General features: G+C 37.0%; 1 protein-coding gene across 1 annotated transcript in view; it reads right to left on the reverse strand.

The window, feature by feature from the left end:
* ARHGAP42 (Rho GTPase activating protein 42) overlaps positions 1 to 18,875 on the reverse strand; it is a 156,533-nt gene that overhangs the window by 35,437 nt on the left and 102,221 nt on the right. Inside the window, exons 6-10 of the mRNA XM_042838774.1 lie at positions 17,660 to 17,770; positions 9,866 to 9,970; positions 6,864 to 6,993; positions 2,456 to 2,556; positions 1,133 to 1,242 (exon numbers count right to left, since the gene is read on the reverse strand). Of these exons, the coding sequence (XP_042694708.1) occupies positions 1,133 to 1,242; positions 2,456 to 2,556; positions 6,864 to 6,993; positions 9,866 to 9,970; positions 17,660 to 17,770 (557 nt within the window). The remainder of the gene's footprint in view (positions 1 to 1,132; positions 1,243 to 2,455; positions 2,557 to 6,863; positions 6,994 to 9,865; positions 9,971 to 17,659; positions 17,771 to 18,875) is intronic.

The following is an 18,875-nucleotide window of genomic DNA, read 5'->3' on the forward strand; positions in this document are numbered from 1 at the left end:
AAAAAAAAAAAAAAAAAGAAAAAAAAATACACCAAGCTTTACCAACATGACATCAATGCTGTCCTTGCTTATGAACTCCCACCAAATATTTCTAGGTATTTTGTTGGCTGGGCTTTATCTCCTCTGCTGACACATAAGAATTCACTACCTCCCTGCTGAATATCAAACAAACTGCAGGAGCCAACTTTCTATCAACTTATGAAAGGTATATGCTCATAACAGTGATTAAGAAATGTTGCCTTCTACTTATCTTTCAATATTTTGTCCTGCTTTCTGGAAGGCCTTTAACTAACAGGCCATTCACATTTCAAATTAATCAAAATGTACAGGAGGAATAAAACTATATATGAAGAGTGCCTACAGTGATTTCTGTAGAGCACTTAAAGAACTGCAGATAGGTTGTTCTAACAGAGTAGGGGATACATAAGAGACAATACCCATTTACAAACACTTTACAGTGACAGTACCACAATGCATATGCAACTCTACTTAAAAAGAAGAAAGTACTAACTACAAATTTAAGCTATCATTTCAAGCTTCCAAGATACAAATTCGTCTGAATGAACACACATAACATTTCTGCTTCTAAACTTTTAACTTACTCAAAAGACTATTTTATAAAAATATATTTAAAAGTACAAAATGTAACCTCATAATTAACATGCTAAACAACAGCCTTGTATGGAAATTTAAAATACTGTAATAATCACAAAATATTTCTTAGACAAAGTCTAGAAATGCATTGTGTTCCATCACAGTTAAAGGGAAAGCTTCATTCGATACTTCTCACTTCATTCCTAACCTTGAAAGAATGAAATGAGACTTTTACAAAGAAAAAACTTGTGCCACAAGTTTTGTAAGAAGCCACATTCTGTCTGCATGCAAACATAACGTACTTAAGACAATACATATGTAACTTATTAATTTTGTTAGAAAAACAGGTTTGAACAAGTAAGTACCAGGTAAGCACCAGGTCTTGAAAGCTAGGTTAGGCTTGCCTAGATGTGGGCATACACAGAAGTGTGTCCCTACTACAAGTGCAACTGTTATATATTATTTGTAAGTTGCTTTTTTTTTTTTTTTAATTTCTTCATTACTCTTAATATGTTAACATAATGAAAACAATTCAAACCTCTCAAACACTTCGATATCGAAACAGAAGCGTTTGTCAATTGAGTCTGTCTTTCTCCTGATACAAGATTTCAGCTTGAATATTTCTGGTGAGCTTGTGACAAGGCCATTCTACAAAACAAAACAAAAGAAAATTAGTACAGGCAATAGACTGGTATAGGCTACACATCTAAAATTCAACTGTGTAAACAGTACCAAAAGCATTCTCTAAGAGAAGAGCTTAAAAATACTTAAGAACTTTTCCAACAATTTCTTTGCATACAAATTATGACTACATTTAGCTCATAGTATAAAGCTGAAAGGAATGGCTGATACATCAGATGGGTGTAAAAAGGACCTCAAAAAGTTGGAGAAATAGGCTAAAAGGAATTTTATAAGGTCCACCATGGGTAAATGCCAAGTCCTGCAGAGGGGAAGGAATAAGCTCAGGCACCAGGAAAGCAGCCTGGCCTGTATCTTCAGACTCTGGTGGCAACAAGCTGGCCATAAACCAATGTCCTTTTGAAGCACAGAAGGCTAACAGCCTTGAGCTGCATCAGGCAGAGTGCTGCCAGCAGACTGAGGGAGATGATTCTACTTTCCTCTCTGCTCAGTCCTGGTGAGAGTAATCTGGAGTGCTGCGTCGGGTGCTGAGCTGTTCAGTACAAGAGACATGAGCACAGTGAAATGAGTTTGGAGCACCTGTCAAATAAGGGCAGGCTGGAGACACCTATGACTGTTCAAATACAAAGTCCTCCAGTGCTTACAAATAGCTGTGGGAAGAACTGAAGAAGATGGAGACAGATTCTTCTCAGCAGTACCATGTGTAAGCATAAGGTAATGGCCCCAAAATGAAATACATGAAATTCCATTTAGATGCAAGGAAAATATTTTCACAGTGGGACTGCTTGAACACTGAAACAGGTTGCCAGGAGAGGTTTGTAGGGGTCTCAGTTAATGAAGATGTTTAAAACCTGACTGGAGGGGGTCCCGAGCAATTTGTTCTGGTTCTGGACATGCACTGAGCATGGAGATTGAACTAAACAAACTAAACAACCTTCAGAACTTTCTTTTAAATGTTGTCCATTCTATGATTGTGATTGCTTTCCTATGCATTTGGAACCACCACATTAGAGGAGTTATTTAATATGGATTTCATGTGTTATACAATGAATATTTTTATTTAAATACATTATGTATCTATCTAAAATGTACACTGTTTCATGTTTGAAAGCAGTTTAATACTCTTTTCACCATTTTTTTTTTATTTTAACATCTGCTGAATGCTTAATGTAAAGTATGGAATATAGAGGTCATGCACGTGCTGGAGGTTGTGCAAACTCACCACTTTTCCACCAGATTTAGTTTCGGCTATACTCATTGTAAATGTTTTTGTTCCTTTATCATAAGTGCAGTAATGTTTTATCCATGTAAATCCAAGTGGTCCTGGATTAAAACAAAGTATAAGAAAAAGTTATTTTGACATTTAATCGCTATTTCAGACAGAGTTAGGTAGAGTAGAGAGATAAAACATAAAAGTCCACATACAGCATACAAAATAAAAAACTTCTCATTTTTTAATTTGAACACGTTCAGGTCTTATTTCCATGCATTTCAACTTGATGTTCCAGCTGACTGATTTTCTTTAGCAACTAGATGGATAGAGCATTCTATTACCATAGAGAAATAGGAAATGCAGATCTTGAGGATTATTCTGCTTAGGAAATTCAACTGTACAGTACTGAACTCCTTCTTTGAAGAAGACCTTACATCTAGTACTAGACTCATACATTTAGACAGAACCATGAAATTTCTCTTTACTTTCAGAGTTTTCATCAAAGGTAACAAATACTTCAGGTAACATCACAGCAACTTTATTACTCTACCTGTTATCTTCTGGACACAGAATAAAATGACTCAGACATAGATTTTATCTTATGCAATTGAACACTAGCAGATTATTTCATTATAGAAATAGACAAGAAGAAAAAGAACAGTGGACTGTAACACAATAGTGGTTCAGAGATGAGGGATAAAATGCTGAATGGCAGAGGTGGCACCTTCAGCAAGAAACACTGGCCTTTTATCCCTTGGAATGATTTTCTGACAGGGAAGAGGTGAGTATTACAGCAGCACTGAGTCTGAAAAGAAGGCTGATCCATAAGACAATTGGCCATGCTCATTGAAAAGCTACAAAGCCATTCTTTTGAAAATGAAAATAATAAATGGTCAAACTATTCACAAACTGTCAGTTATACATAATAACAGCATCATACCAGAATGTTCTTCAGAATACACTAAACTTTGAAATCCATACATCAAATCTAGAATGATCCCCAAGTAAGTGGATGTATCCTTTATCCAGGAGATGTCACACTACATTTCTCCTTAATCCAACTGCAAAATATAGGATTTCTGATGTAGAAGATGTTTTCAACCCTGGCGTACGTAGTGCTTTGCTCTGGCTATGAATCTTCAGTGAACATAAACAGAAAACACTCTTGAACCTAAGCTCAGTGGTATTTTAAACAGTGGCTGCTAACCTAGATTAGATACAGCCTTGCATAAAGCCTGCATGACAATTCTTTGCTGTGAGGACACATTTCAAGAATTCTCTCCACATCCTACTATAGCCAGAGCTCCCCACGTTTTTCAAAAAAAATACCGACAAAACAACTTCACTGCTTAATGCACCACTGAGAACAAGACGAGCTCCCCAAATGTTACACATAAATGTAGAAGGGTGCTGTCCTGCAGAAGACAGGAAAATTCAAGCTTTTGCAGTGTGACTGCTGCTCCTTTGGTCCAGCACATAATGGCTGTATGTGCACTGGTATGAAACAGTACTGGGAGCACTGGTGGTCAGTAGGCAACCGAAAGTCAGAAGATAACTTGGACATGACTTTCTGATTTTGGGGGATGGGAAATATAGCAAAGAGAATTGGATATTTTCTGCAAGTTTTTGCAATAGCAGAGTACAGTCCCATTTGTTTTACAAGCAGTGACACAGCTTATGGGTACTCAGAGGTGAAACAAACTGTGTGTGAAGTGACACAAAGAAGTAATTCCTTATGGAAAATATTATGCTTCAGAAACCAGCATTCAAACATGGCCTCCCTCCACAAAGTAATTACAAATGAATGCATAAAAAGAAATTAAGAAGCTAGATAGATAAAATAAAGCATTTTAACTGTGTAATGTAAATCAGAATAGCACATCAATCCACTTATGAATTTCCAAGCCCTTTAAACAGGAGTAACACTTGCGAAAAATATGATATTAATTTTCTGAAGTACAGTCCATCTGGACCCTTTAATTCTTTTTAAAACAAAGAAGTTCTGAGTTCCAAAAAAAAAAAAAAAAAAAAAAAGTATTTTACAGGTTTTGTGCATTTTTTTTTAAATAAATCAAACTGGAAGGTGTTAAAAACAAGCCTAGTAATTTTGCCATAGATGCAATGGCTTTAGCTTGTAAATGCAGCCTTCCAGAAAAGTGCTGGACATATGAAAGTTTCCATTAGCCATACAAATCAAATGCCAGGCAATACAGAAATATAGCAGTAGAATTTTACAGGGGCTATCATAAAAACTCAGAGAAAATCCTCCCTAACTCTTTGCAGGGAAGAAACACAGTGGTACTTGTAAATCCAATCTCAGAATTCTGTCAGCTGTTCTGTTCCTTTTTTCACATAGCAAAATAAAATGTACAAATCTAATTCAAATTAGATAGCACCAGATAGCACCATTAATTCTTTCAGAAGGATGAGTGATCTGGAAGAAGTTTTAGATGAGTTTAGAAGTCATCTGCTGTTTGTTGGCCAACACCTACATTTAATTTCAGTTCTTTTACTCATAACCGTACAGCTAAATAAAAGAGTTTAAAGGCTTTTCTTTTCTTTTCTTTTCTTTTCTTTTCTTTTCTTTTCTTTTCTTTTCTTTTCTTTTCTTTTCTTTTCTTTTCTTTTCTTTTCTTTTCTTTTCTTTTCTTTTCTTTTCTTTTCTTTTCTTTTCTTTTCTTTTTCTTCAAAATACCTATTTTCCACTACAAACACTAGTAATAATAATACAGGATTTACTTTTCCTTTCAGGAATAGCAAACATTTAAGTCATTTATTCTTAATTTGTCTCTTGCCTATGGGATGCTGGTTGTAGGAAAATAAACCTGCATGACAAGAGAATACACAAATAGTACGTTCCTCATTGACACACAGATTACAGATCCTTTTACCCTTACTCCAGAATACACTAATGAGCAAATATCTTTTCAGTAAGAGGATGTCAAGTTGGCCTCTCACTATTTAATGAAGCACAGCATGTGCCCAATGCTTCACTCCCATTCTCCCTCCCCCATTAGGGCTCAGTGTAATTTCCAGTTAATACAGGTTTCTTTTATCATTATTACACAATTAAAACACAGAGGGTCTTCTTCAAGCTTTCAATACTACTGAGGATAAAAGTGGCTGAGGTTAACTATTATAAGCACTAAGGTTTCTTTATTTTAGCTCACAAAATGAAATAAAAATTGATTTCATGATGTCATCTAGAAAATCAATCAACTATAACTCCGTGTAGTCACTTGACTTACTGTCTAAAGGAGAAACAGTGAAGGAGAAGGAGATATTCTCAAAATTGATGTTGAGTGGGGCCAAGTCTAACATGGGAATCCTGCATCACGATGCCTTCTATTTATTTTTAGATTGAAAAATCGGGTATAAAGTTGTATTTAATCATTTTTGAATGAACACTAAACTTGCATGGTGCACATATGCCATCTCAAAACACTGCTATATACCTTTCTAGCATCAGGTGGATTCCATAACAAAGAATAAATAAATCTGGCTAACCCACACAATTTTACTAAGTGTTTTCAATGATCCTTGCCAAATGCAGCTAATTTGGCTTAATCTATACTGTTCAAAGTATAAAACAGTGACAGCAGATACTTCTGATCACACATAACTTTAATTCTCTCTTTTGACTTTTCACATATTTCCTGGCTCTGTTCTTATTCATCACATGATGTATCACTAGGCTCTCCCAGATATTCTCAGATACAGATGACAGTTCTATTCCATCATTCTTTTTGGAATTTGTTTCATTCTTATGTCTCATTGCATGAATAATAATTAGGTACAAATTGGCAACTATTTTAAAATTGTGGCAGACTATAAATAGTTAACTTTTCTTCCTCTTCTTTCACCTTCCACCTTTTTATTCCATTATGTGCACGTTCATTAAGGCGGCTGAGTCAGAAGAGCCCACAGCTAAAAAAAGTGGAGGCTGTTCATGCTGGAAGAAATGCGGAGCTTGTTCAGGCAGAAAAAAGTCAAGACACAGGAGTGTTTGGCAGAGACCTTAGTGCTTGCAGCTTCTGCAGAAAGGAGAAAGGCAGACATCCGGAGCACAGTGGAAACAGACTGACGAGTTTGCTACTGAGGGGAGACAAAAGGGACCACCATAGGGGACCTACCCAAGCAGCATCCTACTCACAAGATGCAGGGAGCAAGAAACAAGGAGCTTACGTGTGTTTTCACTCATTGTTCTCTCTGGCCTTACCTACCTTGAGTGCATTTTGAAGAGTCAAACATTTATTTTTCTTTAGAAATTTTTTTGCTTTAGAGAAGCAATAATAAGAAAAGTCTTTGGACATTCAAAAATAGAGCTTTTGTTTTATCCTGCTAAACCGTTTTCTCATCCTTCTAATTTTTGATGTGTCTTTCAAATCCAATGAAAAAGTACAACTCTTTTACTCACTTTTTTCCTGCACATACAGATAGCCTTCCATTGTCCATTGACTTGGTGGTCTGTAATCTTGGTTGGCTGACTTCATCCTTTGCATGAGTCTCTCCACTTCCTGCCTCGTGCTCTCGAAGTTATTCCGGGTCTAAGATCCCCAAACAAACAAACAAGCAAACAAACAAATCAACACACATTACCTCATAAGTGTAAAAATGATAACTAAATGAAGAACTCATAATGCCAAGGAGCAGGACTGCATCAAAAAGAGACCAACAGAAGCATCTGCGGTAGACATAAAAGGGAAATGAATACCAGAATTATAGTTTCTTGCTCCAGAAGCCTGGGAATAACACAGTAAAGGAGAACTAAATTTAAGCACACAGATCTGCAGGTCACTAACCACAGAAACAATGCCACCTCACATTTTCAGGTATGCTTACACAGTATTTTGCAGACATACATTCTTCTTCTGTGTGTACTCCAGAATACGCAGACAGGATCCGGGCTAAACGGCTAAACTAGAAGGCACTGATACCATAACCTCAAACTTGAACTAATAAACCCCACTGAACCACTAAAACTAGTGCAGAATACAATGGTTTGGATTTATGCCAGGGTAAAGTCTCCAGACACCTGTGGTCTCTCCACACGTGGAAGCAATATGGTTCAGAGTCCTGTGTCCATACCCACAGTAACACTACGGATGCTGACACTCAAAGTAGTCAGAGCATGGTTACAATTGCTTTTTGACTGGACTCCACAAACACCACAATTGAGATTTAATTATGTTAGGCAACAACCAGGTCACAAGTAGCAGAAGTGTTCCAAAATCATGGGAACAAATGCTGTGTCTGCCCTAAAAGTCATGGTGTATACAAGCAAGCTGCTGGCCTAAAGAATAATTAAGTACAAAGGTGGGTAATTCATATTTGCCAATGCCTGTATGCATGCACCTGTGTATTTTTTCTGAATTCAGTGGGATCAGGCTTTCCCTCCACACAGCTAACACAGTGTAGGAAAAATGAGAATTATTATGAAGTGCCAGAGGTTTGACAGATTGCTACTGACATACCAGATGTTGAACACTTTGTTCCTATAGGCAATAAAATAAAGATTATTGTAATGTTTTCGCAAGGCCACTTTGAAAAATTATATTATGGAATCTAATCTGAGCTAGACAGAAAAATATTGTCTGGACTTTATACTCTGGTAAATACTTTCCCATTTAGCTGGCATTCATGGATTTTCATTACAGTGTAATAAGGCATGTTAAATCTTTCACCTGAAGACAGACATAATTTAATTAATTATTAAACAGAAGGGAAGCTAAAATTCATCTTTGAACCCTGCCAATGACATTTTTTGGGTCAAGAACCAAACTTCAGATCAAATGTAACAGAGGTCATTTTGAGCCCTTCAAGAGGTTTTAGGTCAGATGCTGTGCAACTGAATGGAGAGGTTTTTCTATACTAAGAGTGTATCCCTGTTTGTTTATTAAGGTTTTAATTTTTTTTTTTAAGCAACCAGGCCTTTGTATGAAGTTATAGAAAACCAAGCCCAGCTGACATCTATAGTAAGCCATTGGTCTGCTGACACAGTAGAAGTGACACCGGGCTGTGTTAGGACACAGGGACCTTTTAAGAGATGAGGGTTTGTCACTTCTCTGCTACTCCTACAGCATTTACTGCTGATACTTTAACCTGTAGGAAAGTTTTAAGAACAGAAGCAGAACATCAGATCAACAACTCTGCAAGACTGTGAGACCTTAAAGCCCAGTGCAATAGAGAGGAGAACCTCTAACAACTACAACAGACAGCCTGAACACAATTGTCCCTGAGGATTATCCTCAGCTCGTCTTTCCCTGTACTTCATCTCATTCTCAGTTTGGGTGTTGCTCTGGGTGACAGGTCCACAGATAGCTCAGTTGAATAAAAGCAGATGAGGACTTAGGTCTACAGCCAGACTCCAAACTTCTCTGTAGCACTACATATATATGTTTGACACATAAATATAATTTAAAATATTTTATGTTGATCCTTTTGCACAACACTGCATCCATCATTACCTCTGCAGACTATCTATATAGTCAAGCTGTGCTTAAGTACTGTTTAATAAAGAATGTATTTACCTATTTCTTAATTAAAATAGAGATTTAGAAAATCCTTTAATGTTTCTACTGTTTCTACTGATCCATGCATAGAGCAAACTAACAGACACAGCTACAAAGCTACTTTTGGTCTGTGCTCTGGATTCACGTGCCTTGCTGGTACTTCAGTCAGCCTCTGGACTGAACCCATTTCTCATCCTTCCACTGAAAATGTGCTATGCAACAACAGTGACCCCTTGTGCCTTCATCTAAAAAAGTCTCAACAAAAAACCACAATTAACAAATGCAAAACTTGACAGAACAGTCTGGGAGGGTCTACAGAGAGAGAGCACTTGCATTTTGATCGCAGAGGAAAAGTCTGATCGAACAGGAGCTTTTGTCTGATTTTCCCAAGAAGCAATTCAAATGAAATCTATATCTGCATGTGAACAATGGACAGAAAAGAGAAGGAGCTACAGAGGAAACACAGCCTTAGAAAAAGTCTCTCCCCAGCCTTCCTGTAGGCCTCCTTCAGGTACTGGCAATTTGTGATCTTAAAAAAATAAACTGCAGCATTCCGTACCTGCTGGAGCAATTTGATCCACTTATTTCAGAAGATAGGCCCCACTCTCAAGAAAACACATGTTTAAGCGTATCTGAACTACTGTGCCCTTAATCGAACTTGGCTGCTGTTCTGCTCTTCTGGTTCTAACTCCCACAACTCTGATTTGCAAATCACAAGTTAACTACACGAATATTACATTTTCCAAAGTTCTTTCTGGCAGCTTTAAAAATAATTTATATGTATTTATACCTTAATTTGATTTCAGCTCAATACTACCTTCTAGGATGTAGAGCTTCCATAACGTACTACAAGGCTACTTTAGTATCTCCAAATTAATTTACAAAGCAAAATACACGTTATTCTTACATTCTGCAAATTGAATTGAAGCTGCTGCTTGTATGGTGCAAACTCCTGAGCCAGTTCATATCCTTCATGGTAAAATGTAAATAATCCTTGAAGAAAGGCCAAAAGCTGGAAAGGAAAAGTGAAAAGCATTACTGATTTTAACATGCACTCTTAATACTTTAAATAACATGAAGATTACGGAATGCATACTAACTTGTAAAAAAGAAATAGGCATTGACTACAATAGTGAAAAATTGGTCTTAGCTGCTACACACTTCATCTATTCAGCTAAGTATTAGAAAGCAAAAAGTAAGAACAGCTGATTTTCCATTTGTTTTCATCAGGAAAACACAGCAAGACTTCAGCAAAAACATCCTGCCTCTTAACTCCTGGAACACTCTGAGCTTTCATTACTTGCTATGGTATTGCTTTGCCGAGCAAGAAATCTGTGGTCAGACCTTAAAAAAAAAGAGGTGTTAAAAGGCTTTTGCCTCATAAAACTGTCATTTTTATAATAATTTAATTCACAGTCCCAGTCATTTTGTCCAGTATTTCAGCTGATGGTGTGCACTTTCCAACCTCATACTATCAATGCTTTTTTATCTTAGAATTTTCTTTTTCACTTTCTTCATAGTAATTACGTGGGCCATGACCTATTTTACAAAATGAAACTTCTGAAAATAAGTTTTGGTCAGCTTAATACAACACAAGAACTCCAGACTATTTCTTCCAGCTCAGACCAAGATGTGAGTTCTATCTGCTATGTCTGTGACTGACTCCAACAGACCAGCTGAAGCCTATATGATCCACATGAATATTCTTTTTTGAAGTTTGTTCTAAAATAATGTTTAAGTTATAAAAAAATACAACTGTATTTTCCAAAGACTTATCACATTAGTTAATACATTTCTACCATCTATTAAGTTTTAACTTAAAACTTAAAATGTAATTAAAATGTTTAAATGTAAATTAAAATCTTTAAATGTTTCAGTAAGTTGTCCTAGCTATTACTATTACAAACTTTTAAATTATGGAGTATATAAAATTTGTATATAAAATTCAGCTTACATATTCCTAAGTAAAGGAAACAACAAAAATGAGCTATGAAGGTGGATATACAATAACAAAAGCTTATACAAATGTGACAGCTTTATCTGAGTAAATTACAGCCACCAAAACTCTCTTCAACCCAGCTGTCCAGGTTGCCTCCTAAACCAGTAAAAAATACCACAGTTATCCAAAAGCTTATTATTTGTTCCTTTAGAATTCTCTGCCAGGATGGGATGAAAAATCTAATATAAATATTTCTCTCTCTCTATGGATAATTGAAGTAGCCTAGATTCAGGCAACAAAAAATTCCATAATTTATATTTATTGCACTTACATTTATGTTACCGGTATCATAGATGACTGTAAGTGAAAGAGAGTAAAAAAATACAGATTTTACCATGTTTATATTTTATTTATAGTTTACAATCAATCTCATTTGTAGAAGTGTAACTAATTTGTTACGTTAAGAAATGGATGAAGTTGGAAGGCACCTCTGGGTCCATGTGGCTCAACTGCTGCTCCAGCAGGGACACCTGGAGCAGGGTGGTCAGGGCCATGTCCAGGCAGCTTTGGGAGATCTCCAAGGAGGAGACTCCACAGTCTTTCTGGGCAACTTGTGCCAGTGTCCCATCACCAACACAGCGCAGAGTCCTTTCTGGTGTTCAGAAGGAACCTCTTGTACCAGTTTGTGCCCACTGTCTCTTGGTCTGGTACTGGGCACCAGATTCAGTTTTGTATGGGCTTTACTTTTCCAAACTTGATCTCTAGTTGCTCAGACAGTGTCTCTGTATTCCTCTGAGGCTACCAGTCCCTGCTTCCACCCTCTGGAAACTAACACAGTTTGACAGATGAGAGGTGAAGGACATAGCTCTCTAAGCAGAGGAAGAAACGTGATGACTTCATCATGCATCCCTCTCATCCTTGTGCCCTGGTATCACTGAGCCCTTCAATGAACATTTCTGACTCAGAAAGTGAGTCCTGACACATTAGTAAGTTAAATCAGCTTCAGCTTTATAGAGCATTGGTGCTGCCAGAAATAAAAATGTGAACACGTGGCTGGGACTTCTCCCTTGTTTTTTACTGGTTTTGCAGGATCAAATGAAGTCATGACATCAGACAGAAATCTCACGGCTATCCATGGGTAAGCATTAAGACAGTCACAAAGCTGTGAGCTCAGCCTAAGGAGCTGAGAAGATCCTTGAGTATAAAAGCCAAGGGTTCTCTACAATGAATGTGAATTCCTGAACCACATCCCACTACCAAACAAGGAAGACAATCTAACAAAGTATTTCACAGCTTATGTAAATTACCTTAGCTTGTAATTTCCACCTGCCCATTTAAAATCATTATCTCAGACTAAGACTTGGATCTTAAAGCTTCCTATTGGTTATTTAATGGCTTCCAAAGAAGATCCAAATGAGTATTTATCCTAAAAAGCTCCAATTATGTAAACAGTATAAATTTCCATAATTTTAAGGTTTAAAACATAATTCCAACTCTCAAAAAAATTTTCCTTTTCTTATGAATAAAATCTAAAAGAAATAAGCAAATTATAACTAAAGCCCTGCCTACAGTCCAGATCCAGTTACTCATCTCCATCCCCAAATAGAGCTCCTACCACCGCTAACTACTCCTGTGCATGCTCTACCTTGTTTAAATAAAGAGGATTAATTTACGTGTAAGCAGGAGTCTACTGATCAACCCTGCCTTTTTGGCTTAAGAAGAATTGCAGGAATACTGTAACCACCCAGCAAAACTGTAGCCAGAGCAGAACATTAAAGCACAACAAAATTTCACCAGAAGATGCAGTAGTAGAAAGATGCAGTATGCCAGGTTACGTATGAATTGTAAAGATCAATTCAAAGGGTATTCCTGAAGAATACAGCTATAAACTATTTAAATTTCAGCTTCAATACTGAAAGAAAACCACCTTTCATTATACAAACAGCTTCAACGAGTGCATGAAGAAATACTGGGGACAAAAAGATTTAACACTAGATGGCAGCAAGGCTGAATTTATTGGAAAGAAAAAAAAGCAAAATGAAAATGGGGAAAAAAAAAAAAAAAGAAAATATGAATACATTTTAAGTCTTGTTCAGGTATTCTGGCAGTTATGCCTTGCAGAGCACCTGGACTTGAGAATCTCCTGGTCAAATATCTTTGATTGCACAGAAAAAAAAAAAAAAAAAAAAGATGGCATAATAAAAGTAAAAACGTGCTTGTCATATGCAAGTCCTATTCCAGTTTGTTCTAGTTCTGTTGAAATAACTGATACTGAGAATGGCACTTGTTTCTACAGATGTATGTGGACAGGGGGAACAAAAAGCACCCAGCAGGCCTGTGCTTTGAGGCATTATCCTAATCACTTCCATCAGACCAGGCATCAGCATAGCACTGCACAGAGATCTAAAAGCCAAGCACTTCTGCCCCAGGCTTATGGTCACAGTGGGGTTTTCTTGCTGCTGATGTTACAAGAGACACCGCTGTTAAGTCCACACTTATAATTTTAAAGGTATTTATTTTAAATGATGGAAAAAATCAGCTCTTTCCATTTTTTCTACCGATGTATTTCAAGGCAGTCTTCACATGTGAAGAGGTGACTTGTCACACCAACCATCACACAGAACGTTCACATCATCAGTTTGAAAGGTAACACATACCTTACAGTTACCTCGTTCTAAGTAGCTAATCAGTCACGCAAACAAAAAGTGAGGCCTGAGCTCAGTTACACAATGCTACTCACTATTCAAAGGCTTCCAGGATTTCAACGCAGAACCTGAAACAAAATCCAGCTACTTCTTGAGACTTTATTTATTTTTATGTAGAGCCACTGACCTCAAGACTGCCTGGTCATTTCATTCTCACAGGAAGGAGACTGTGCCTAGGTTTCGGATAGGAGAAGAATTTAACCTCTGGCCTGCAGCACATCAGCCAGAAGTCCCTGTCTCCTGAGTTTCATTTTATTTATAAATAGATAGCTTCATTAGGTGCTTCTCTATCAGATTAAAATGAATGCAGTTAATAACGTAAGAAAAATCTAAGAAAGGGGAAATTAAGTTTAACATGCAGTCACTTCAGACTAAAACTGAAGTCTCGTGGAACTGCCTGCAATTATACAAAGTTGTTCTTTTCCTTCAAACACACTCTTTTGTGATTTTGTGACAGCTAATGGACCACCCCTCATTTCAGATTACTTACTGCTTATGAATTCTGTGCCCTGATTCCTCCAGGACAGTGAGGTCTTGTTGATATCACAGGACAGAGCAGAGCTCTGGGCAGGAGGTTCACTCTTGATGAGTGCGGCATCCTCATGAAGCTGCACTATTTCTGGCAAGCTGCTCTGGGCCCACATAGGCAAAGCTATGAGCAGAGACTACTATCACTTTTTTATTTTTTAACTTGCTGCAAGGTAAACTTTAACACTAATTTAGTTTTGAGATAGAAAAAAATCTAATTCATGATCTGTATGAAAAGCTTATTATTTTTACTCAAAAAGTCCGAAACTTAGGAGAATTACAAAGAGGTAGCTATCTCTTCATAAAATCACAGATTGGCTTGAGTTGGAAGGGACCTTAAAGATCATTGAGTTCCAATCCCTTGTCATGGGGATGAGGCTGCCCAAGGCCCTATCCAACCTGGCCTTGAATACCTCCAGACATGGGACATACATTGCTTCTACGGGCAGCCTGTGCTAGAACCTTGCCTCTCTCCAAGTAAATAATTTCCTCTCATTTAGTTTTAAACCATTTCTTCTTGTCCTATAACTACTTACCCATGAAAAAATCAGTGAAACATTAACGCCTTGTGTCTCACAGTCCCTCCCCACTGCACTCCACAAAGAAAAGTTCTGCACTCTTACCACTTCTACTGTTCTAGGTTAACACATCTGTCAGCTTTTGCCACACTGCTTCTCATACTCTGCTTCTCAGAGTATTTTTATCATTTGGTATAGACAAATTGAAGAAGTTGGAAGGATCACCAGCAGATAATTTCAAGTTGTATTTCATGTCATGAACTTAACCCACTTCCACACAGCATCACAATTTCATCTTTCTCACTCACAGTGTTGCTTTTATTTCGTCAAAATCCCCTTCCAGGACTCAACAAATCAGACTGAGAATAACCTTGAGACATGACACTGAGCTGAAAATTAGACCTAACTAACACTTAAAATCGTATAATCATAGAATTGTCAAGGTTGCAAAAGACCTTCAAGGCCCGTATTGCCAACACCTCCCTTCAGGTAGTCATAGAGAGAGATAAGGTCTCCCCTGATCTTCCTGTTCTCCATACAAAACAATCCCAGTTTTCTCAGCAGCTTCCCAAAAGACCTGTGTTCCAGACCCCCCACAGCTTCACTGCCCTTTTGTGAATACGCTTGAGAGCTTTGATGTCTTTCTTGTAGTACAGGGCCCAAAAGTGAGGTGCAGCCTCATCAGAGCTGAGTGCAGAAGGACAATCACCTCCCTGCTCCTGCTGAATGCACTGCTTCTGACACAAACCAGGCTGCCATCAGTCTTCTTGGGCACCTGGACACACTTTTGGCTCATGTTCAGATGACTGTCAGCTAATATTCCCAGATCCTTTGCCTTGCAACAGAATGTTCCACAAACAGCAGAACTCATGAGGAAGAATATATGTACACAAACTAGGCTTTCTGCAGCATTTGAACATCTTTAGAGCGCACAAAGGAAGATGAGTAATGTAGTAATTTTTTGTACCTGATTTTAAAATGTTAGGCTTTGTGCTTGTTTACTTTCGTTTAGGAGCAAACGCCCATATGTCACACACCACTTACATAAACTAGGCATTTTTAAAAGCCTATTTTTAAGCTTTTTTTTTTCCTTTTGTCCCATTATTTTTCACTTGACATACTTTGCCTTATGGATTTCAGTAAATGCTTTTATTCCAAGATGTTGTATGAAACAGACTAGAAATAAAAGAAAAAAAAAAGAATTCGGAAGGTTCAAAATTTTGACTGATATTACAACTTAACCACTATTTATATTCAGTTTGATTATAAAAAAACACACCTGTAGCCAGAAGACATTTTCCTGAAAAGGCTATCAGTACCCAGTTAGCACAGTATTTCCCAAACCTTCATATGGAACATCTAGCAATGGACTTTGTGCAACAAATAGCCCATTGCACTGAGCAGCCAATGATCTGACACAGGAGACCAACCGATCCACTCCAAGTAAATTTTCTTTACTGGATGTGTACATCCGGTGAGAAAAATACCCAGCTCCACAACACGGAATCTACTACTAACCTCCCCCATTAGTCTGCTCAGTATCAGCACTTGTGTACCAATAAGTAATTTCGTCATTTTGATGATTCAGAGCTGCTGCTGCAGTGGCTGACAAAGCATGCAGACAACTCCTGGTCAAAAGGATAAAGCTCAATATTTCAAGCTATAATGTACATAATTAAATTTATTTTTCCTGTCTAGCACACAGGGTGAAATATGCCCTATTTTAACTACATGAAATTGCACAACAGTATTTTCTGACGTACAGTTTTTTCTCAACATAGGAAGATTCTACTATTTTAAAAGAGCATAAAGTCTCTATACTAGGGTCAGAAATAGGTTAGGATTGCTTGGATTTTCCAGGATGTGAGAGTTTTACAGAAGGAGACAGAGAGAAACAGCCTGGATTAATTTGTGACAGGTAGAAAAATGCTCTTATTTAGGAATCCAAGCAAAGTTTGAATCTCAAAGACTTGGCAGCTGCATGCCATGAAGAGAGGATTTCTGTCAGTACTGCAAGCTGAAATCAGTTTCATTAGCTTGCATCAATGCCAAACATTCAATATACAGTACATTCTCAACTCATAGAAAGAAGGCATCTGAGGAGCTCTTCTTGATGACACCGAGTGTTAGAGATACAATTCAACCTGTTTCAGTCAAAAGTGCATCTTTGGTTAGTTAGAAGGAAGCTGGAAGAAAAAGTTATGCTTGTCACATTCCTCCTTCACAAAAGATGCTCTGCTATGCTCAGTATGCATAACAGGAAGGGACAGATGACATTGGAAGATGTCTGTCAATGGCTACAGGGGCTAACTGAGGCAAGCAGTAAGTTAGTCCCACAAGACATGAACAGTGTGATTACTACTAATATGCTACAGAGATATGCTAGCACAACACACTGAACAGCTTCTGGTCCTGACTGTCCCAGCAGGTATCTCAAGCCTGTGATGTGGCCCAAGAGGAAATCCCAGATGTAAAATCCCAGATCTATATAAGGACCATAGAGTACAATTTTGTCTTCCTTTTTTTGGCGTGTCAAAGCCTGTTTCCTTTTTATGCACAGTAGACTGAAGGTAAGTGACTCCATCAACAAGAAATATGCACACCTGTCCTACAGAAGAACTAATTTTTCATATTATTTCATGTATAAATTAGAAGAACATATGTATGTGCTGCCAATAGGGAATATTTAAATCCAAAATCTACCTCAGAAATTTCAGATATGAAACCGTGATATTGGGAAATACCCAGTATACGATGCACAGATAAAACATCACGTTGTCCCATTAAAACATTATGCACACTCCAAGCCATCTGGCATTTCACTTCACAGTATTTACTCTTACATAAACCTTTAATACCCATGGAAAATGCTGAAGCCAGTATTTCAATTCCTGCCTGTATGCAAATGCACTGTAATCACAATTTTAAAAAGAGAAATATTTATTTCATATTAAAATTTCATCTTTAAATAGGTGCATTCTAAATTCAGAAAGAATAAAACATAAACTTACAGGTTCAACAAATTCAAATTTCTTTTTCTCTTGTACTTCTTGAATTTTAAAAACATATTCCAATGATGCTTCATAAAAGTTTTGATGCTCTCTGTCAATCTGCGTATCTGCCTAAAAGACAAAATGAAATACAATATGTTTACTCTCTCATGATTGCTTTAAAACCTCATTTTGTTGTTACTAAACAGATCTTTCAGAAGATTACTTTACAATTTTCAATTTTCCCTGATGGTTTTCAATTTCCCTGAAAAATAAAATAACCACTTAAAATAGATAAATGCAAGTTAAGGAATAAATATTATTCAGCTTTATCTCATGTCATTTCCATGCTGTTTTTTGTTTTTCTCTTTCCTTTGAGCTTCTATATTCTACCTTTGAGGAGATGTTGAAAGGAAAGAAAGAAAGGCAGAAGTAGGTATCTCTGTCCCTGGCGTACAGAGAATTTCAAAACAGAAAACAGGATAGTAGTCTAGAAGGGACAAAATATTAATATTTCTATTGAAATGCCTGAGTATCACATGTACCAAACTTTTATCTAATTCTCAGCTACAAATAGTTTCCTAAGATTTTATTTTCTTAAATAGAGAGTATTTAACAATTAAATCTTGGAAGATTACTCCATAGCACATGTCTCTTGCTCTGGGAATACAAACATATTTAAATCCATACCCTCATATATCAATTTTTTTTCATATTTTAATTTTCAAGTGAAAGAGCTACAAGGGAAAATTTGCCAGACATGCCTAAACAATGCCACTCAACATAAAGACCTACATCCAAAGTAAAGACATCTACCTAAACTGCTGAAGAATTAACTCTTATCTAAAGATAAAGAACAACAGGCTTTTATCCTCAACTTAAACAAGGCATGAGAAATAAAACCAGCAGAAAAGTAGTGAAATATGTGGATCACTCCTGAAGAAGAGACGTAAATTCCCGTTTACATTAAAAAATCATTTTCTCAAGCAAATCCCTTTAGGCTGTGTTTGTCAGGTTTTGATACTGGGTCAAAAGCAGTTTTTAATCAAATTTCAAGCACATGTATAAAAGCAGTTTAGCCATTTTTGATGTAATTCCATTTATTTCTGTAAATTCTCTAGTTCATTTCTGGCATGAAAAATAACAAGTATGGGAAAAATGGAAAAGCTGGGTGTTGTCTTCCCTTGATAGCATACATTAAAACAATAAACCTATCAAAAAAGAAATTTTTAGTTCT

This window comes from Centrocercus urophasianus, unplaced genomic scaffold, assembly GCF_019232065.1.
Source record: "Centrocercus urophasianus isolate 14NV4802_14NV808 unplaced genomic scaffold, USGS_Curo_1.0 seq_9, whole genome shotgun sequence".
NCBI classification, from domain to species: domain Eukaryota; kingdom Metazoa; phylum Chordata; class Aves; order Galliformes; family Phasianidae; genus Centrocercus; species Centrocercus urophasianus.